The sequence below is a fragment of the Anoplopoma fimbria genome, chromosome 4, assembly GCF_027596085.1.
Source record: "Anoplopoma fimbria isolate UVic2021 breed Golden Eagle Sablefish chromosome 4, Afim_UVic_2022, whole genome shotgun sequence".
Lineage (NCBI taxonomy): Eukaryota > Metazoa > Chordata > Actinopteri > Perciformes > Anoplopomatidae > Anoplopoma > Anoplopoma fimbria.
Genome location: NC_072452.1, coordinates 5,171,014 through 5,193,295, shown reverse-complemented (window position 1 = coordinate 5,193,295; position 22,282 = coordinate 5,171,014). Strand labels below are relative to the sequence as shown.

The 22,282-nt window shown below is 44.4% G+C and overlaps 1 protein-coding gene across 1 annotated transcript in view; it reads left to right on the top strand.

Moving 5' to 3' along the window:
- LOC129090027 (storkhead-box protein 2-like) overlaps positions 1-22,074 on the top strand; it is a 49,572-nt gene extending 27,498 nt beyond the window's left edge. The window contains exons 2-5 of the mRNA XM_054597497.1: positions 9,235-9,387; positions 17,236-17,772; positions 17,828-19,622; positions 21,548-22,074. Coding sequence (XP_054453472.1) covers positions 9,235-9,387; positions 17,236-17,772; positions 17,828-19,622; positions 21,548-21,752 — 2,690 coding nt within the window. The 3' untranslated portion in view covers positions 21,753-22,074. The remainder of the gene's footprint in view (positions 1-9,234; positions 9,388-17,235; positions 17,773-17,827; positions 19,623-21,547) is intronic.
- The last annotated feature ends 208 nt before the right edge of the window (positions 22,075-22,282 follow it).

Genomic DNA, 22,282 nt, shown 5'->3' with positions numbered 1-22,282 from the left:
GAGTGTGACAACCTGGATGTTATACCAGATCTCACCACCGGTTACACCGGGAAACACCCACTTTTGTGGACTACGCACTGATTCGCTGAGAGTTTTACGCGGCAATTCAACCTGGACTGCCTGAACGTATAGCTGTCATTCAGTTAGCAGGACCTCGAGAGAGATGACAGGAGAGCGAAACGCATATAGAGGAGACCACCAGAGCCAGATCGTTTGTTGTATTCATGCTAGACCTTCCAGCAATTTCCTGTGGACTGTTTTCCCGTTGCCGACCCTGCCTGTCTGGACTTCCCTGCCTTGCCTGTGCCCCGGTCAACGACTCAGCCTTCTGTCCCCGACCACCAGTTTAGCCTCCGCTTCCTCTGGTTTCCGTCTGCCTGATCCCCTGCCTGTTTCCCACTATCCACTGACCAGCTGGAGACCGGCCGTCACCTCGAGCACCACCACCCGGACTGGATCAGACTGACTGAAACCCGGACTGGATCAGACTGACTGACCTGACTGGATCAGACTGACTGACTGACAGACTGACTGACTTCGTGAGTGCATTTGTTTTTGTGTTTGATTGGTTTTTTGTGTGTGGGTTTTGGGGACTGTGGGATTTTTTGAGGGTTCTTGTCTTGTGTGTGTAAACCTTAAATATAGTGCTATTGTGAAATTCTCCAAACTGGTGTGTTTGTGTTCTTGTTCGGGTAAAATTGGGTCATTCAATGTGTGGGGTGTACATATAAACTGGATGTACAGCCTTTGTGATGGTTGTTGGGTATATAAAAAGAGAAAAGGATAAAATTATTAACATAAAAAGCAACTGTGACTGACGCATCTTAAATGCCAGGAGAGAAACCTGGCTGGCACCCCTGACAAAACCACATCTCAGTTAAACTGTCACAATACGTGCCGTCATTCGTTGCGATCCTAAGAACGTTTCTTTGACCGACATCTTCCACAATACTAATCGGCCTGCAGTAGCTATCCACTTCGTTATGGCATTTGTTAGCTTGTCTTGCTTTTGTTTATCTAAACTTCTCCCACACGCTGCATCCAACGTAGTGTGCCATATATACATATATATATATATGTGTATATATATATATATATATATACGTATATATTGTCTGCTCTATTAATAACATTATGACTCTTCTAGTCTTCCACAGTTTTCAGTCTGAATGCCTGTTCCACCGTCTGACAAGCATTTTGTTTGCCTTTTTCAAAGAGAAGCAACCACAGCTAGTTAGCAAAGAAGCTACATGCTAACGATGGAGACTGGCAAAGTTTCATTTTCTATAAGGCAGGAAGTTATCCATGTACCGAAACAATAACTGTGGTTCATTGTGCTCAAGAGGTAAATACAACTCTCAGTGGATATTTAACACTTTACTGTCTTATTAAAAACCTCTATGAGTAAAATGAATATTTGAGTTCCTCTTTGTATTTCTTTGTTGAGCGGCCTCAGGGCTTGTCCAAACTGTTGTAAACATCAGACGTCAATGCTGAATCAGCAAGGTGCAGTGCTTATGTGAGAGGCTGCATCCCTTACATCTGACCAAAATACATTCATAAGTAGAATTTTCACATATTCCAGGAACCACTGGCCGTGTTAACAAGCTCTCTTGCTGTACTGTTGTGTAAATGTTTGTAGATTTGAATGCTTTTCTTGCTATTTGAACTGTTGCAGCGTAATATGGGAGTTGTGGGAGGTGCAAATCAGGGGCCCCCTGAAAAGAAAAGCGGGAGTTTCATTTCCCCCCCCCCTTTCCACCTCTTTTTCTCTTTTGTGAACTGTTTAACCCCTGCGGTCCACCCCAGTTCAACAAGTCCCAACCAGCTTGATCCGCAGAGCCGTCTTTTCACATGCTAATCACTCTCCCATTACCACAGACATGTCTGTCTGGCTGCCTGCCTTCTAATAGCACTCAATACACCACGAGTTCTTCTACCAGCCCTTTTGTATCTGCTCATTTCACTCTTCTGTCCCACAGCCGTTCTCTATCTCTCATATTCACCGGCTGCGTAGAGATGCACCCTCTGCTTCTGTTATAGTGGTCAAATGGCCCTTACAAAGCCTGCATGGGGGGATAGCCTGGCACCTTCCAACATATCTAATGCTCAACATGTTGTAAATCATTTGTTTCATCTATACACAAACAGAAATGTAAAAACTAAAAGTTTACTGCGGAATGTTGTACAGATTGTAAAGCCCTCGAAGGCAGATGATTTGTGATATCGGACTATACAAATAAAATTGAATTGAATAAGAGGCCTGAAAAAAGGTCTGTTGTTATCACAAGCCTAAAATATTTTTTACGTTTTCTTCCATGTTTTGTTCCAGATTATCTCACTCAAAATGTGTATGTATCATAAATGTTTGCGCTTTTGCAATAATCCAAAATCAAATTGTAAAATCTAATTTATTTTTGTTGAGAAAATCAGTTTATGCTAACTTCAGAGGTTGGCATACAACAATGCGTCATCCATGCAGCACTCTCGCTCTCTTTTTCTCTCTCTCTCATCTCTCATCTCTCTCTTTATATACATGTATGTGTATACATAAACATATAACGTATATATAAACATACATGTGTGTGAGTATATATGTGTGTAGAACTACTACTTCAAGTTCCTTGTAATGATAATAACTGTAACTCCACTGCTATATTTATATAAGCAATCGTTTCATAGTGTGTGTGTGTGTGTGTGTGTGTGTCCTACATCCAGCTTTAGTGTTCTAACTGGGTCACACCAGAACCCAGCTGCAGTACTGCAACACCGGCTAAGAGAGCATGTGCGCACACACACACACACACACACACACACACACACACACACACACACACACACACACACACACAGAGTGTAGCAGATATGTACGTAGCAGAGCAGAGACTTGCTACAGAGATCTTGAAAGGGAAGAGACTGTGTGTATGTCTGTGTGTGTGTGTGTGTGTGTGTGTGTGTGTGTGTGTGTGTGTGTGTGTGTGTGTGTGTGTGTGTGTGTGTGTGTGTGTGTGTGTGGAGAGCCACAAAGAGCAACTGGGGATGCGTTGTCATGGCGACCCTCTTGGCAGCCCGCCCACAAGCTTGTATGTCTGTGGGCATCACACGGGGAGGGAGGGAGGAAAAGCACGGGCGCAGAGTGAGGCGGTGTGTGATTGGTCACACCCCCTTGTCTTTGTGTGGCGCAAGGGATTGTGGGAAGCCCTTGACTGAATGCTCATTTGTGTGTGTGTGGGAAAAGAGTAAGGGGGGGGGGGGGTCTGCATGTGTGTGTGTGTGTGTGTGAGAGAGAGATTGTGAGTGTGAGAGGGGAGGGGGAGGAGCAAAATGTGTGTGAGAGAGAGAGAGAGAGGAGGATGAGCTAGTGTGTGTGAGAGAGAGAGAGAGAGAGTGTGTGAGAGAGAGAGAGAGAGAGAGGAGGATGAGCTAGTGTGTGTGTGAGAGAGAGAGAGAGAGAGCTGCGCTCCATCAGAAGCTCTACAAGGCTTTTAAACCGGATTCTATATTTTTTTACAAAAGGAGTGGATTACTATCAGCCAAGGTTTGAATCTGCCTGTCTCACTGTCTGCCTGTCTCACTGCCTGCCTGTCTCACTGTTTCATTGGCTAGCCTGTTAGCAGCAGCTGCTAGGTAGCATTAGCAGCATAGCGTCACAGCTCTGGAGAGAGGGAGACACAGAGAGACAGAGACATATAGGAGTGATAGAAGTATGGATGCAGGCATATTAAAGGAGGGATGAGACTGGAGGTTTAAAGAATGCAAGAGAAATAAAAGGAGGGAGAGAGAGAGAGAGATGGAGGGTGAGAGAGCGGGTGAGAGGGTGAGGGAGGGAGTGCATGACAAAAGGAGGGGGGTGTGGTTTAGTGCTGTGGACAAAGGAGGCTGGCTGATTGTTTACTACCACTGCAGTGAGAGAGACATGGACGATCAATGCTCCCTCATCCTCCCTCTATCACATATATTCATATTCTCTCATCCCTCACACAGCTGCTCCCCTCTTCATCCTCTCCTCTGCATCACAGTTCACTCTCTCCTCATCTGTCTCCCCTCTCTCTCGCTCTCTCTGTTTTTGGACAGTGTAGTAGTAATGGAGGGAGCAGGGCTGTAAGCTAACGGCTGCTGCTACAAAATGGCTCTTCTTTACCTTAAACTCAGTGATTTCATCCGTGGATCTGGATCAGGAATGGTCATGCAGATGCAGCTTGTGAACACCAACAGTAAAACTCCACAGTGGATGTTCCACTCTGATGACGTGTGTTTGTAAGGACACACTGTGTTCTGCCTCCATGTATGTGAGCTAGCTGCCTGCTATGTGACTTTGGTCAGTCTCTGCATTCTTCACCTGCAGTCAGAGAGGAAGGACGCAGTAGTAGTCATGGTGGAAGGCAGTGGTGGTAACATGTAGCAGCAGCAGCAGCATTTGTTATAGCGCTACAACAGCAAGCAGATCTTGTAGTACCAGTCGTGGTAGTGGTAGTTGGACTTCTTTAGAGTATTTAGCATTCTTATTCAGCATTCTTTTTAAACTTGGGTCTAATTTTGTGAAGTTAAAGGGACGCTCCACAGATTTTACTCAACAAGATCCATTTGTTTTGGTAACTACTTTGGGATGGACTGTCTTAGAGGAACTTTCGCTATCTTTTATGTGGATTACTGAGAAAGCAGAGGAGCCAGGCCAGCTGTGCCTACATGTACCAGGATGCATTGCGCTTGGCGAGTTTGCAACATCTTTAAGCTGTTTTAGTTTGGTAAATAAACATATTAAACCCACCAAAGGTCAAGAAATCAAATATCCTTACAGCTAAACAGGAAAAATACAACCGTACACCTTCTGAATTCCAGTTTCTCTCTCACACCAAACAGAGATGGGTTTAATTGACTTCTTAACACATCGTAAAACATCTTGGTTAGTCTTTCCACTATTGCAACAACAAGCAAATAAATCCGTAAAGCTCAATCTAAGATGTGAAAATATGCCGGCTGCTCTCTTCTTTGGAAGCAGACCAATAAATTATCAAAATACAATGACAGAAATCTCCCCAAAATCACCATGCTGGTCTCGGTTGTCTTTCCCAGTTTGTCCATTGGCACCTGGAGAAGGTCTCCAGCACACCTTTGTCCCACTGAGGAGGAAAACTTTCTTGCATAGCTCGCTTTCTACTGGGGTGGTTGTCGGCGACGGCATCCGACAAAAACTGCCCACACTTACATTCATTACTCGTTGGTGTTTGCTCTCGGCGGCTCAGGTTCTAAAGGTCCACGTCGGCCATAACCTCCCTGCTGCAGCTGCAACCTGGAGCACCCTCTCCGGCCAAAACACTTTAATGTACACTTTAAAAATCCTCGGCCATAATATTCTCTTCACTAAATATTTTGGGATGCCTTTTTTGCAGTTGGAAACATAGCAAGTTCACAGTCAGCTACCCGAGCTGAAGTGGCACTCTGTAGTTCTTCCTTGCCTCCAACGACGACACTGCCCTGATACGATCAGTGCTATCTCAAATCACCCATGGATCATTAAGAGGCACAATCATGAATTCTGTGCAGATGCTGGGTAGCAGTTATCTGCAAAGGGACAAAACTGTCCCCGTACACTGCTGTCTCATCTGTAGTTCTTCTTTTGCTCCACACGGGTCGGTTCCAGTTTGGGTCCTGTGACATTGCCACTCGGCAGATATAATTATATAGTTGGTGATATGTAGATTCTAAATCTTAAGTCTTTTTATATCCAGTCAGTGCCAGTTGATCTTATTACAATTTCCGAAACATGTTTGATATTTGCAACAGATATCAGCAACCAATGAAGTCACAGACCTATACCTGAGAATATATAATATAACATACAGCTTTTCTTTTTAAATAAAAGCTCTCCAGAATCTCAACCAAACTCTTAGCTTTTGCCTCTTTTTTCCTTGCACCATTTATATGTCACTGGATGTAAATGGTGCAAGATGCTGGCTGCTTGTTTTGGTCTGAGAACATGTGACCGTTCCGTCATTTGCGGGATTTGCGAGTTATCTTCCTCCAGAACTCCAGCGGTTAAAGACCAGTGGTTCAGGCTACATCCAAGCCAATCCGTGTCTGTTTTGAAACAGGGTTTTAGGATGAAAACAATCTACGTTCACATGGGCGCTTCATCATCGTTTTAGAAATGATTTTCTTTTTACCATACAACCATTAACAACCATTAACATACTCACACGCCTGACAACGGTTATCACATGATGTACACTGGGGACACGGGTGCCGGTGTAAACAGGAAGTAGATTGGTTGTTTAGTTACAGATAAAGGTCGGCCTTGAGTCGTAAGATCTTTCTCTAAAATCTTACTCTATATTCTCAAACGGACAAATTTAGTGGAGTAAAATGAACATGTACAAATCAAAGTTTAATAGGTTATAGACCAATAAATTTGGTCAACACACGCCCCTCACTGGTTTCCTCATCGTTTTGTTGTTGTCTGTTCACACACTCTTAGTTCTGCTGGTGGCTGAAGTCTCTCGTACTGGAGAGCATTTATACTTCTGTTCGTTTACAGTTTCTTTGTAAACTTCCAAAAAGTTGTTCAGGACACAGTAAGCATTATTAAGAAAAGGAAAGTCCTCCGTTTTTTGTCGATCGCCCTCCTCCTCCTCTAAAGTAGAGCTAACAGTAGAGGTTTAATAGTAGCAGCTAAAGTAGAGCTAACAGTAGAGGTTTAATAGTAGCAGCTAAAGTAGAGCTAACAGTAGAGGTAAAGTAGCAGCTAAAGTAGAGCTAACAGTAGAGGTTTAATAGTAGCAGCTAAAGTAGAGCTAACAGTAGAGGTTTAATAGTAGCAGCTAAAGTAGAGCTAACAGTAGAGGTTTAATAGTAGCAGCTAAAGTAAAGCTAACAGTAGAGGTTTAATAGTAGCAGCTAAAGTAGAGCTAACAGTAGAGGTTTAATAGTAGCAGCTAACAGTAGAGGTTAACAGTAGAGGTTTAATAGTAGCAGCTAAAGTAGAGCTAACAGTAGAGGTTTAATAGTAGCAGCTAAAGTAGAGCTAACAGTAGAGGTTTAATAGTAGCAGCTAAAGTAGAGCTAACAGTAGAGGTTTAATAGTAGCAGCTAAAGTAGAGCTAACAGTAGAGGTTTAATAGTAGCAGCTAAAGTAGAGCTAACAGTAGAGGTTTAATAGTAGCAGCAGTGGTACTGGTGTCCTGTGTGGACCTTGTCGTATATACCATATGCTGTAGACATGTCCCATCCCTTGACTGAACATACTGGCCCCTGTAGTGTAGAAACACCATGAGAAGCAACAGGAAATGGCCTCTTACTCAGCTGTTCTTCTGAACACATATGGGACCCCCCACTGTGTGTGTAGGGTCCTGGGTTTGTCCTGTGAACCCTCTCCATGTTGAGGCCTGCAGCTGTGTGCAGTAAGTGTATGGAGGTGGCAGGGTGCTAGTCAGCGTCCCTAGCAAAGCCGAGCAGAGCTCTGTCCTCTTCTGTCTTCACAGTCTGGTAGGTCGTCTGTCTCTGAAACCCGTCTCTGTACCGGTATATTCCTTTTTTAGACACTAAATCTTTTGGTAGTTAAGCGGCCCCTAGCAAGAGAACCAATCACTAATATCTACCTTACTTCCTTATTTTGGAAAAAATATACAGTACCAGTCAAAAGTTTGGAAACACCTTCTCATTCAATGTTTTTTCTTTATTTTTATTTTTTTCTACATTGTAGATTAATATTGAAGACATACAAACTATGAAGGAACACATATGGAATTATGTGGTAAACAAACAAATGCTCAACAAACCAGAATATGTTTTATATTTTAGGTTCTTCAAAGTAGTTGAATGAGAAGGTGTGTCCACACTTTTGACTGGTACTGTATACGATAGTCAATAAGGAGATACACATTTTTGATCCCTTTTGACTTGTGGTACGAATCACACACATGATGTTTGTCAATTTAAAAGTCAGCAAAGTTGCAGAATATATGAGTATAATACAATAAGATAGATCATAAAGTTCACCTCACTCACCTCCAGATATCTCTATAAATGATGGTGTTTATAATGTCTGTTCCCTACCCTCATCTACCATTTCACACAAACTTGTTCCTATACATTCCTTGCAGATTGACTGTAAGTTGTTTCAATGGTTGTGATCGCTATTGACTTTTTCACTCTACAATGCTTGTTCTTTCAGGATTCGATGGGTGGCCTTTTTTGAATCTGTATAAATCAGCTGTATTGTATTGTCTTCTGTCTTTACCTTGTTTCTTTTATAAGTTCTGCTTTCTGACTGCAGCACTAAGAGTAAGTCAGTCATAATATATTTGGGGGCCTTTTCTTTGTAGATTTAAACTAATCTTCAGAAGGTCTTCCGAGCTTGAACTAAAAGGTAGTCACACATCACAAATATCTTCCTTTCCACTGACATTGATATTTATAGTGGCCAAGTGCGATTTTCTTACAAAATTGGACATTTAACTGCAAAGTGACACTTGGTATTACCATATCATCTCTCCATCTTATCTGAGAAGCTTCCACGTGTTAACCCAGGTGTATGTGCTGCAGAATACATTGGACTGGAATGAGATTAAATCAGCCAGACCATATATGGAGGTGGAGGGGCTCACATTGTGATCAGATCTGTCAGGTGTAATGCAGTATCTACACATTCTCCTTGGCTGGGGTCCACACACACGCTGTGGTTTATTTAAACTCAATCTCACACACACTGTCCTCTGCAAAAATACTAGAGCACCAAATGTGGATTAATCCACCGCTGAAAATAGTCCTCAACAAATGAGCTTCTTCCTCCTGTTTGAGTCACGTTTGATAAAAACTACAGTGACCAGATGTTTTAGGAAATAACTGAATCATGTAAAAAAAATGAAACTATGTATTTTTATCTGATTCTAACGATTTACATCTTCAGTGGGAACCAGTGGGCTTGGAGCTGAGACACAGAGGCACAGACAGTGAGGAGAAGTCAGACATTGTTGACCGACGGACCAACACCTTATTGGACAATATTTTTTGGATAACTAACAGTAGAGAGATGACAGGAAATGAGGAAAGAGAAAGATGGGGTGCTCAGCCAGACAACCGGGACAGCCAGGGGTTTAATTTTTGAATGCGTCCGAGAGGTCGATCTGAGACAATGGACTGCATGGTGTCCTTACGTCCTACAGGTCCTGTTTGAAGCAGATTGCTATCAAGTATCCCTCAAAGTGATTAATTTCTGTGATTTCTGTTTTTTCACAGGTGATGTGTCCCCCATCAGTATGTCCCCTATCAGCCAATCGCAATTCATCCCTTTGGGAGAGGTATTGCTATTGGCTATCTCTGCTATGAACTCCGCCCACAAGCCTGTCACTCAGGAGGCCCTTACTGAACACCTGCAGACATGTTTTCCAGGTAACACCAGCTCACACACCTACATGAGTCCACAGCTAACCCCATCCATCAGCCTCTGTGTACTGCTGCACAATTAAAGGTTCAAAGTAAAATTGTTAAATAGAATTTGTCAAAACACATGTTGTCAACTTGGGAAGTGAGTAGACCACATTCTTCTTTTTACCTGGCAATTTCTCCTGGGGTACATTAGTCAATTTTCAGTTCAATTCAGTTCTTATTTGTAAAGCCCAATATCACAAATTACAAGGGGGCTTTACAATCAGTACAGCATAAGACATCCTCAGTCCTTGGGCCCTCACACAGACTAAGGACAAATATGATGTAATGTGTGCAGAGTTAATACATAAGTTAAGTCACAAGTGAAAGAATCGAGGAAGCACGTTATCTGAATGAAAAGCACCCTGAGCAGGACGGCTGCTGGTTCAGCAACAAGGAAGGTGCAGCACTTGTACAAGGACGGTTTCCACCTTAAAACACCGCCAGTTGTGCACATTCCAAAGCACAACCAAGGATGTAACGCTGCAGGGCCTCGGTCAGACCTTTTCCACTACAGGAACTAACGACCCATCACTTAACATGTGCAATGACTAGCTTGAACAGGGCAACCGTCTGCTGACTCATCACTCTCTCTGCTGAGTGCATCACCGAACCCGTCGCTTTGTCCCAGCAGTATGATTTGAGGTTTTGTTGTAAAGACGAAACGAGCTTCAGACTAGTACGAAGAATGGAGAGGCATCCTTTTTGTACTAACATTGCCTTTCCACTAGGAAGTTGGGGATTGCTGGATTTAATGGGAGTAACTGGTCTTAGTAAACTCACGTGCATAGCACTGGTGGAACAAAAGCATTAATCTCCTCCCAGTGTAATACTTTCAATATTAAGGGCAGAATCGAGTGGCCCCTGCCAACTGATCCTCGTTTTTGTTGAAATCTGATTGTCTGTATTAGTGCTACAAAAAGGCGTCTCCATCGCCAAGTCCCAGACTAGATTTCAGTCCCAGTTCATCCCCGGAAGAATGTAACCCCGAGCAGCTGTGGCCCGGCAGGTCTAGCAGGTACTCCACTAATGATAGGGTTGGAGTATTGATGTTGCAGTGTCCTGAGGCAGATGGTTGAAGTGGTAGATAGTAGAAAGTTTCCTCCTTCTCTCCAGAAACATGCAGGATAGGGTGAGGTTAGTGAAAATGTTAGCGTTAGGCCCTGTGATTGGCTGGCAACCTCAGCTGGGCGTCCAGAACAGACGCTGCACAGAGGTACTGAACAGATGAATAATCTGTTGTTTGGCCAGAAATAGTTCCAGCCCTCTTACCTGTTGCGACAAGCCCAACCCCCTGTTTGGAAACCAATTGGATGCATTGTGTTAATTGGTGGGCTTCTGAGGTGATGGTGAATGCATTGACACTAAAGACATAGCCAAGCTACCTGTTTACCCATGCTTCCAGTTTTTATGCTAAGCTAGTGTAATCATATCAGACTCCAGCTATGTATTTAGCATACAGCCTTGAGACTGATATCAATCTGAACATACCACTCTTGGAAAGAAAGAGAATTTCCCAAAATGTTGAACTATTTCTTCAACCACTCTATTGAGGCTGATCTGTTCCTACAACCGAGTGTTGGCTGATTGATTTGACTTCCATTCCATGAAATTGATCAGAAATTGAAATCTGCTGTGGGAACCCTGAGTGGAAAGGAATTATCGAGGTTGGACGAACAAAAGCAATACCCTGCTCAGCTTTTTTAGTCTTATTTTGACAACTCATAAAAAACGGAACACAAGCTGAGCTGAAGGAAATATGCAGGGACCTTAGAAGACTTAGTATTTGTCAGTTAAAGTTAAAGGTCCTTCCTTCCTGCTGCTGTCAGGCTGCACAACCAGCTCTGCTCCCAGTAGACCACATGACACTAAAAACCTGTGCAATACAAATACACTGTGCAATAATAGTTATAATAGTTATTCTGTCTGTAAATATAATATTTCAGTTATTGTGAATTCTTTACTGTTTTTATTGCATATTTACTTATTTATAATACTTGTTTTGATCTTGTTTTTTTTAACTATGTCTCTTGTGTGCACTTTACTCTATGCTGCTGTAAATCCTGTACATTTCCCCGCTGCGGGACTAATAAAGGATTATCTTATCTTATCTTATCTAATGCCAGATGCTCCTCACCAGAGTCTAGTTTAGGATTATCATTGGTAAATCTTCTGATGTATTTAACAATCAATCATTCATTGGGTCTTTAATGTCCTTTGTTTTCAATGTATTTTGAAAAACACTACAGTTTCCCAGGGCTCAAGTTCACATATTGTTCTATCCATAAGTTCAGACCCAAATATTTTCAGTTTACATTGATGTAAAACAAAGAAAAGCAGCACATCCTCACATTTGTGAAGCTAGAACCAGAGGCAGCTAAAAATAAGTCAAACAAGAAATCCGTTTTCAAAGTTATTGCAAATTGATTGGCCAATCAACTGATTGGTTTATAAAAATGATTTTTCCCGTTACCTTTCCTGAAATGATTCTTCTCATTTTTGATTGGGCAGTAAATGGTTTGTGTCGTGTTCCATGCTGGACCTACTCCTTCCTTTTTACATTGCATGGGTTTCCCTCTTTAGAGAACTTGCGTCATCTCACCAAAGCAACTGCTCTTGTATGATGTAATGACAGGCAACACACACACACACACACACACACACACACACACACACACACACACACACACACACACACACACACACACACACACACACACACACACACACACACACACACACAGCTGTCTGCCCAGCTGCTATGCAGTCTATCAATGAGTTTTTAATGTGTCAATCTGTGGCTCAGGCATCTCCTCAGACAGATTTTTTAGGATATTTTCACCCATATGGGTAAATTTCATCGACTTCATTTGCACTGATGTGATACTCTGACATTGAATAGATCCGACCTGTTCCCTCATTCCTGTGACCCAGTCAGCTTTCTGCTTTAATCGACTACTTTCTTCATTAATGATCACCCAGTAAACACAATTCTGTGTTTTCTTGGTTACTTCAAAGGGATATTTCAACATTTTGCAAAATATGCTTATTGTATACTAATAACATCTCATGTACAAATGACAGGTTATGATTATAGTGGGGCAAGGCAATTTAATGACTCAGGTGCAGAGACAGAGAGTGGCATCCTGAAGTTTAGCTGTCACAGTGAGGTTGCCAGGTTTGGAACTAGAGCCTGTGCAGAGACCGGGGGCCACATTTACTAAAGAACTTATCTGACCACTAGGAGTCCTCCTAAATAGCACTATAGGTTTCCTCTTGAGAAACACACATACAGTTGTTTAGAGACACTTTTACTAAAGAACTGAAATTCAGTTCCTCATTCAGGCTCAACTATATGAATCCAATATGCCTCTCTGCAGAGCAGTGAGTTGATAATGCCTCCACCTCTAGGGAAGGGGGACATTTTTCTGCTCCCCAGAACTAAGATGACGCTGCAGAGCGGTGGTGAGCCTGTGCATAGTGCTGAGCAATATCATACTTCATGTTTTGTGTGCGTATTGCAGATCTTTAAAGCTCTTCTAGTGAGTCCAACATAAATCAGACCACACGGACATCAGCTTGAAGACAACATGAAGTATGAAGTACTTTATGGATTATTTTTATTAATTATGTGGATGCGTAAAATATTTGGGTTGCTAAGTACACTCTGGCTGCATGGGTGCTGTGGTTCTCTACAACTTTGGAGTACCAAAGTAAAGCTGTTTCGTGTTAGTAATAAAGTAAGACTGTTAAAACAGTGGACAACCAATGAAACCAAATGTTAGTGTAGTTTAGCCTCAGAGTAGTGGAGTATTTTAATCTCAATACTTCCAAGTATCATCAGTCATTTCAATCGTCAGCCCTATTTGACACATGCAGATATTCTAGATCATTATTTGCAACTGGACATTAAATGACTTTGCTAACATTAAGAAAATAAGTATTCAGTGCGATTTTGGCCTTTGTGTTGTTGTTATCTTTTTATATTTTATGAATTTTCTCATCAGATACAAATACAAAACAATGAGACACAAAACATAACACAATAAGAACAGGAAGTGCAAACATACCACTGGTTCTATACATGAGTGGGTCATAATGGTAAAAGATAAATAACTAAGTGTCCGGTCTGAACCTGGGGCACACTGGGCCCTGTGGATAGCTTTGCTCTGAATCAGCCTGTGGCTGGAACAGACAGAAGAGTAGTGGACCTGATCCAACATAGCCTCCCAGGTCGAATCCTCAGAGGGGGGATGGATGGGAAACCAGAGGCTTGCCTCCGTACAAAGTTGCTGACCTGAAAGTATCTCAGTGAGCTCTAGGGAATACCAAATCAGTCATTAAGTTGCTCAAATGAGGGGAATATGTAAAAACGTCTATGTTGGGATGGAGGGAAGAGGGCTCAGCACAAGAGGTCAGACATTTATCAAACTTATAAGAAAATCAATGAGAACGGAATAAATATTCTCTGAAGTGACTTTTATAATCATCCCTCACAGTTCACACGCCCACTTCCTGCTTCCACTTTGACCCGCCGTACAGTTGAGATGAGAGATTTTGAACAACATTTCAGGTGCACTCACTTTCAGCTTCACTGGCAGATAACATCTATAGCTGTGCAGTGCACCAACTGCTCTCAGGTACCAACCAGTCTGGACCTGGAACTCTAAGAAACCCTCATCGGCACTGTTCTCATCACCAGTAGAAGACGCCCTGGTACAAGTTCTCCCCTGATGCAATGTGATATGTAGAACCATACATTTGGATGTTTATTACATTGTGGAAGTGTGAGCGTGTCGATGTGGAGATTAGTCCGTCCTGAATCCAGAGCAGCAGCTTTCAGACACAGACCTCTTCTGTACCCACCTCCTCCTCTCTGCTCGGCCTTCTTATCAACAAGATGGAGAGGAAAGGGGATGGACAGACACTCTGTGTGTGTGTGTGTGTGTGTGTGTGTGTGTGTGTGTGTGTGTGTGTGTGTGTGTGTGTGTGTGTGTGTGTGTGTTTGTGTGTGTGTCTGTGTCTCTGTGTTTGTGTCTGTGTGTGTGTGTCTGTGTGTGTGTGTGTGTGTGTGTGTGTGTGTGTGTTGTGTGTGTCTGTGTGTGTGTGTGTGTCTCTGTGTGTGTGTGTTTGTGTCTCTGTGTGTGTGTGTGTGTGTGTGTGTGTGTGTGTGTGTGTGTGTGTGTGTGTGTGTGTGTGTGTGTGTGTGTGTGTGTGTGTGTGTGTGTGTGTGTGTGTCTCTGTGTGTGTGTGTTTGTGTCTCTGTGTGTGTGTGTGTGTGTGTGTGTGTGTGTGTGTGTGTGTGTGTGTGTGTGTGTGTGTGTGTGTGTGTGTGTGTGTGTGTGTGTGTGTCTGTGTGTGTGTACAGTCTGTCTGTCTGCATGGAGTTGCATCATTCTGGCTGGGCTGAAAGGCGGCTATGATGTAACTGGCAGTAATACCTTGAGACTGACAGAGGGGGAGAGAGAGCAGGAGAGACTGAGAAGAGAGAGAGGGAGAGATAGACGGGGTTAATGGAGGAAAGAGAAAGAAGGAGAGAACACAAGAAAAGAAGCAGAGAGGATGCATGAGAGAGAGAGAATAGATGGGAGGGTTGAAGCGGGCGGCTGTCTGGACATTTGTAACCTAAATGAAGGCGTCCACTGTAAAGGAGGAGGAAGGCTGACAGTGGCTCTGCTTAGAAATCACACATGAGCAGTTGAAGCTTGTGTCTGTGTGTGTGAGTGTGTTTTTTACATTTCAATGGACGCACATAGCAGTCAAACTATATGCTGTTTTGTGCTTAATTGTTCTACTGGAGTCTGAAGAAACAAAATTTGGACCCTGTTAATAATCTATCACTTAAATTGATTGAAGATGGAGGACAGCAGGAGCCCTTCCTCCTCTGCCCCTCACCAACACTTTCTTTCCTTCCCTGCAGGTGTCACCATTGAAGCATTTTAATCAGGTCATCAATAATGGATTTTTCCCCCAAAGAAAATCAAAAAATCACATTTAATAATTATAAATGATACTGAGATTGTGTAATGGTTTATTTCAAACAATTACTCTTGTTTAGATTTTGCCTCTTTAAAAAGAGGAGGAGGAGGAGCAACACCAGCCCTCTGTGAACTTGATGATTATTTATTCAACACAACCTAAATGATTTAAACATCCTATGCATACGGTAGAGCGGGGAGCAGGAGAGTGAAGAAGTGCCCAGCATCATCTCTGAAAACCAAACAAATAAAAGATAAGCTGTATTTTCACTTTAAATGACTTCATCACTAAGACGGCTTCTGTCCATCTCCGTCATGTTCACACACACACACACACACACACACACACACACACACACACACACACACACACACACACACACACACACACACACACACACACACACAGGACCCATGGACATGCAGTTGGATGTTAGAGTGATGTAGCAGGGTTTCAGTGCCTTGCTCTAGGGCACCTTGGCAGTGCAGAGCTCTCAAGCTTCCAGTCCACACTCCGCCCTGAGTGGTCCATGCTGCACTTGAACCCACATCCTCCCCACCCAGACAAGTCCTCCTGTCCCCCCATACAAAAAGCATTCCTACATGAATGAAAAGTTTAAGACACAACTACAGTTCCATTCCTTGTTCCTCACTGGATAACATTCAAAGTCATTTCATGGGTAGCTCCATCCGTCTCAGCAGACCATGTCAGCTTTCTCTTTTATTCTTAAAAAGAAAATCAGAGGGTTTTTTTTACATCACAGGTGAAGAAGGATTGAGTTTTTTTGAATGCATATGGAATTAAAATGTGTGGGTTGACATGCCAACTGGTAAATACTTTTAGTGAGGTAGAGCTGTAGTATAACTGGGCAGAGGAGTGATATCTCTCATAGTCATTATTAAGGGGAGCTGAATAGAGGAAACGTCACTAAAAAGTTGAGTATTTATGAAAAGGTGTGAAGAATGAAAAGGGAGAGCTGAGGGAGAAGTTATAATCCTGCATACTTCCATACCTCCACACAGCTGGTCAATCACTGCATAAAATGTTAGAAAGTTAGAAACACACACAATGTTTGAAGCATAATGAGGCCTTTACGTAATAATGTCTGTGGAGAGATGGATGCTCTAATCAGACCTTTAAAAAACAGTTACTTTTCATCCAGTTGCCCAGGTGGCCTGTTTCAATATTTATTCTTCTTGATAGTGAAAATGTGACACGTATATGTCATGTGTACGTGGTACATGCTTTTCAGTATCATTTCCTGTCCATATAATGTGCACGAAAGAAAACATGCCGCCAACACACATGCAGCGGGTAACGTGCAGCGTTATCTGGTTTCGGTTCTGACTGCAACAGTAATATTTATATATCACTAATGCAGCAAATATAAATGATTTATTTATTTTTCTGTTTGTCCCCGATTTCTATATGTTAAAAAGTGGTTTCCACTGTTGGTAAACAACGACCATGTATTGTTTGCCAATTTCCTAAAATGGTTACCAGTGGCAACCTGGCAACGCTTACTGTCGAGGCTGGATCTGAATGTTTTTACAAACTGCAGTGAGTTTTCTGCAACTGCAGTTCATACATTTATGAGTATGATATAACACCTTAACATTTTCCCACACTTTTGTTCTACAAAAGGGATTAAAAAAGACCCAAGAAGGACCTGAAGGGGCTCTTGATGTGGGCAAGATGAATAGTTTCTTTACTGTTACTGTTTTTCGTAGAAAGTGTGATTCCTTGGAGTGAAACCTAATGAAAAGAGAATCTAATGTGGACCTGTGTGAAATACATCTGCTGTAACTACTTCTTGTCTCTGATTTTGTTCAGGTGTTCCCACACCAACGGAGGAGGTTCTGCACCACACACTGAGCATGCTGGTCCGTGAGCGGAAGATCTACCCAACACCAGAAGGATATTTTATTGTAACCCCTCAGACCTACTTCATCACTCCGAGCCTAATCCGAACCAGCTCCAAGTGGTACCACTTAGACGAACGTTCTGCCGACCGACACCAACAGCAGCAACATCCGAACCAACAGCAGCATCAGCAGACGCAGTGCACCTCCCCTCTTTCTGGTACCATCACCCCGTCCACCTCTGGAGCCGTGCGCGATCGAACACACCCAAAGTCCAGCCAAAACCACAGTGGAGGAGGTGATTCTTTTTACAACAACAGTTACCGTGGAGACGACCCCCCTAGCCACCACACCACCCTGCAGCGGCGATCTCCTAAGGACCACCGGGAGGCGTACTCGTCACCGCACTCCCCACAAACACCTCCTCAGCAAGCGGCAGGCAACACAGAAAAGAGTCGCAGCACCCTTGGGTTCCCCTTCAAGACGGACACGCTCACCAAACACCGGGGTGGGGGAGGGGGGAGGAGGGGGAACTGGGGAGATAGAGAAACAAGCGGGTGGAGGAAGTGGCACAGGAAGTCGGAAATTTGGTTTGAAGCTGTTCCGTCTGAGTTTTAAGAAGGACAAGACCAAACAGCTGGCCACCTTCTCTGCACAGTTCCCCCCCGAGGAGTGGCCGCTCCGCGACGAGGAGGTGCCCAGCCAGCTGCCACGCAATGTGGAGATGGAGATCATCCGCCGAATCAACCCTGACCTCACTGTGGAGAACCTCGCCCGGCACACAGCGGTCATGAAGCGCCTAGAAGAGGAGCGTGCGCAGAGGAGTAAAGCGTCGTCAGCCAATCAGAGCTCCAGGAGCAGGAGAAGCGGGGGTAGACACAGGAAGCAGTCTCAAACCAAACTCAGCCGCTCCCATAGCAAGACGAGAGCGCCCCGCGGCGAGCCTGGTGACGGCTCCCACCTGGAGCTGGCCGACAGGGACTACAGAGCCTACTCGTCCTCACTGGCTCGGTCGCCAAGGGAACATGCCCTGGCCGTGGAGCGCCAACGGGCCCGCCTTCACCTGGCACATAGCAACCCCAACATCCTCGACTCCTCCCACCTGCCTGTCACACCAGAGTGGGACGTGTCTGGAGAGCTTGCCAAGCGGCGCACAGAAATGCCTTTCCCCGAGCCAAGCCATGGCCCGTCAGCCCACCACTCCAAAGTCCACCGCTCACACTCCCACACCCAGGAGAGGAAGTCCAGGCATGAGCGCAGCGACAAGGCGAAGGAACGCTCCAGGTCCATGGACAATTCCAAAGGACCACTTGGAGCCGGGATGATTGGACCGCCTGATTATTACGACGACCGGAGCCGTTACTATACTGACGATGGCACCCTGCGAGCCAATCAGATCTCCTCTCACTACTCTCGCGCCACTCCCCCTTCAGCCAAACTGCCTGTGGATTCTCTGGGGTTGGATGGCGGCAGGAGTTTAGAGAAGAGTAAGAGCAGGGACAGCCTGCCGGCATACTCACCCAAACCACTTCCCAGCGCCGTCCCTCCTGATGATTACTTCCAATGCGCTGGCTCCTCTGAGGCTGCTCTCACAGCCGCTAACCCTCTGGGAACTCTAGGCAAAAGTAGCCATGATGGATTAAAACTAGGCAGCGCTGACAGGCAAATGGACAGACAGACACCCCATCCTCTAGAAAGTAAGGAGGACTTGTCAAAGGTGGGACCTAAGGGTGGCAGCCTGCCTCCAATAGCCCTATCTGTCCCTGACCCCCCACTTCCTAATGGAAGACCTCCCCACAGTGCCTCCTCTGGTCAGGAGAAACGTAAGGAGATCTTTAGTAAAGACACACTATTCAAACCTCCTCCCAGCCTCCCTCTGCCCGGCTACAGCTCCCTGAGAAAACCCCAGGCCCTCGCCTCCTCCACTCTGTCCTCGTCCTGTGATGCACTTGATTCCCAGGAGGCCTTCGATGCTCCCAAACCTCTGGTGGCCACACCGTCCGTTCCCCCACAGGGTATTGAACCCACTACCGGTGCCACAGAGGCCTCCTTTGACTACTACAACGTCTCGGACGACGAAGAACTCGAGGAGGGAGGGAACAAAAGTCGAGGAGAGGACGAAAAGGCCGGAGGAGGTGTTGCCGTGAGGGGAGGAGGTGGAGCAGGGACCATGCAGTGGCTGTTGGAGCGTGAGAAGGAGAGGGATCTACAGAGGAGGTTTGAAAGAACCCTCACCTTCCCTGGTGCTAAAGAGAACCTTCCAGAGCCCGGTCAGAACCAGCAGTCAGCCCACTCTGCTAGACTTGACAGTATGGACTCCAGCTCTGTCACTGTTGACAGTGGATTCAACTCACCACGGTGAGAACATGTATTAACGTACTGCATGCATACCACAACTCTCATTTTCCATTTTTCTAAGGCGGAGGCTTGCATTGTTGGATTGTTAGCTAATCGGTTTCATTCATTTCTCTTTAGTTTAGAGACAAGCTGGTTGTTTTTAACCCGACCAGAGTAGAGGAGACTGCAGGGGACAAATGCAAGAATAAATCATGTCCTTCATTGTGCTGTTGTGAAAAAAAGTATTGTCAGTAGTTTTTCATCAGACAGTATCTGGGTGAGTCCATCTAAAATAGGATGTCACACCTATAACTTAGTTAGCATTCAATGGGTTTTTATTGAATTTGAATTCATTTATTGAATCAGAATTCCTTTTTTGATTACAAACAGCATGGAGTAGAAGCACTGCTGGGTCTTTGTGTTGATCACACACACATGCTCTTTGGATCCTTCAGGTTTACTGAGCTTTTATGGTCTCAAAAAAGTAGAACTTGCAATGAGGGTTTGTCTAAAAGGAGACTTCATACTTTCTTTAGACTCCAAGGCTGTGTTTGAAAAGCATTCACTTATTCACCATTCTCGACCAACACACACTCAATAGTAAACTGTAAGGTGACCTGTAAACTTGGAACACTTTGGAATTACTGTCATTTTGTGTCATTGCATCGAGGCATGAAAAAAAGAAGTCTTCTGAGGTTCAGACGTTGCTAATTAAGACATGACACGTCAGATAAGTGATTCTGGATCCAAAAATGAAACCAGGTATCTGAACCCAAGCCTACCATTTTCTTTAACAAACCATATTAATAATATAGTTTTTCTCTGCAGCTGCTGACATCACGGTAAAAAAGTGGTTATTGTTGTCAGCCCTGAAATTACATATTGATGCAGCTTTGATTGTTGATACCAATACAAAAGCCACTAATATCAATCTTAATATCAATCTTACAAATACAAAAATGTAAAGACGTCATTGGATATGTATTCTATTTTTTTAATCCAACACAAGTGTTTAGAGAGCATGTGCAGAATAAAGAACGTTGTCTCTGATCCTGGATGTTAAAGTGTATTAACTTACACTACTGCTGCTGTGTGATCAGGAGAGACCCTCTGTGGTCAAACTGAACTAGGACCAGGACACACTCCTGATAATCAGAGTATTAGGGCCAAAAATCTCCTTAGGTCATAACATAATGAGATATTTCTAGAATAAAGTACTTCAAGAATACAGTCAGAATAGTTAGCATGTTTTAGCGTTTCCTGATCGTCCATAGGCTTGTGGAGACTGCAGTGTGGGGTCTGTCCTCTGACCGGTAGCTCGGGGTCTCTGCGTCCCCCTCGCTTAGAGACGGCATGCTCTGTCCCTCCCCCTCAGGATCCTTCCCACTGAAGAGTTTGGGGAAGCAGCTTTGAGCTGCTCTTCATCACCGGGGGTGAAGACAACATTAACTATTGGGGGAGATTAACGCTTTATCAGAAAGTGGTTTCAGTTTTTTCTACCTCTGATGAGGAGCAGTTTACAGCCACTTCTCTAAACTCTGTCTCATCTAGAGACTGTGTCCATCAGTCGGTTTAATAACATAAGAGAATGCACAGCAGACTGTGGGGCAGGTAGATACTAGCTGCCCTTCACATCCTCATGACTGAGCCCTGGTCTCAGTGAAAACCAGGTCCACAGATGCCCTCCAGCTGCTGTTAACATTGACTCATACATCATGGAACTAGATGTATGGTTGTTTGGGTATTCATTTCTACGTTTTTGCTTGAATTGATGACTTTATCCTCTCAAAGTCATCCTTATCCTTTGTGATGTGAGTATGTGTCATACAGCGCCTGTGGTCCTGTTGTCTGTTTCCTCTCGTTTGTCTCAACAGCAGCGGGAGCCTCAAGCTCATTTGATGTTGATGTTTTCTCATTTCTCATTTTGTGTTCCTGTCCTCCTGCAGAACGAGGGAGAGCCTAGCGTCGAACACCTCTTCCATAGTGGAGAGCAACCGTCGGCAGAACCTGGCACTGAGCCCCGGCCACCTCGGCATCACCACCGCCACCGCCGCCCCCTTCTCCTTCCGCGCCATCCCAGAACCTGCCGGCACCCAGCCGGAGAAACTCCAGAAGCCCAGCGCTTGCCTTGCGTCAATCACCAGCGTCTAGGGGCAGAACTACTGTAAGGGCTGGGCGGAGCGCCGGGAGCCAACGGGGAGGGGCCTGAAAATACAAGTCCCGCCCCCAAGGACTGTTACATCTTTAGACTGACATCAGTGGAGCTGCCACAGGCCCACTGTGGAACTATAGCTATTAACACACACACATACACACACACAGACAAACAGAGACATTAAGACCACCAGGAAACGGCTCTCTGTCGCTCACACACACACACACACACACACACACACACACACACACACACACACACACACACACACACACACACACACACACACACACACACAGAGAGAGACAGACATATACACACCAGGCCACTGGGCAGACTCTGACCATGTCATTCTACAGCCTCTAGTTTACACACTGCTGTTGTGTTGTTTCACTATCACGTGGGTTCTAGTGTGCGTGTGTGTGCTTGTGTGTGTGTGTGTGTGTGTGTGTGTGTGTGTGTGTGTGTGTGTGTGTGTGGGTTATGTCTGTATAATCTGTAATCTCAGGTCATGTTATTTCCACTC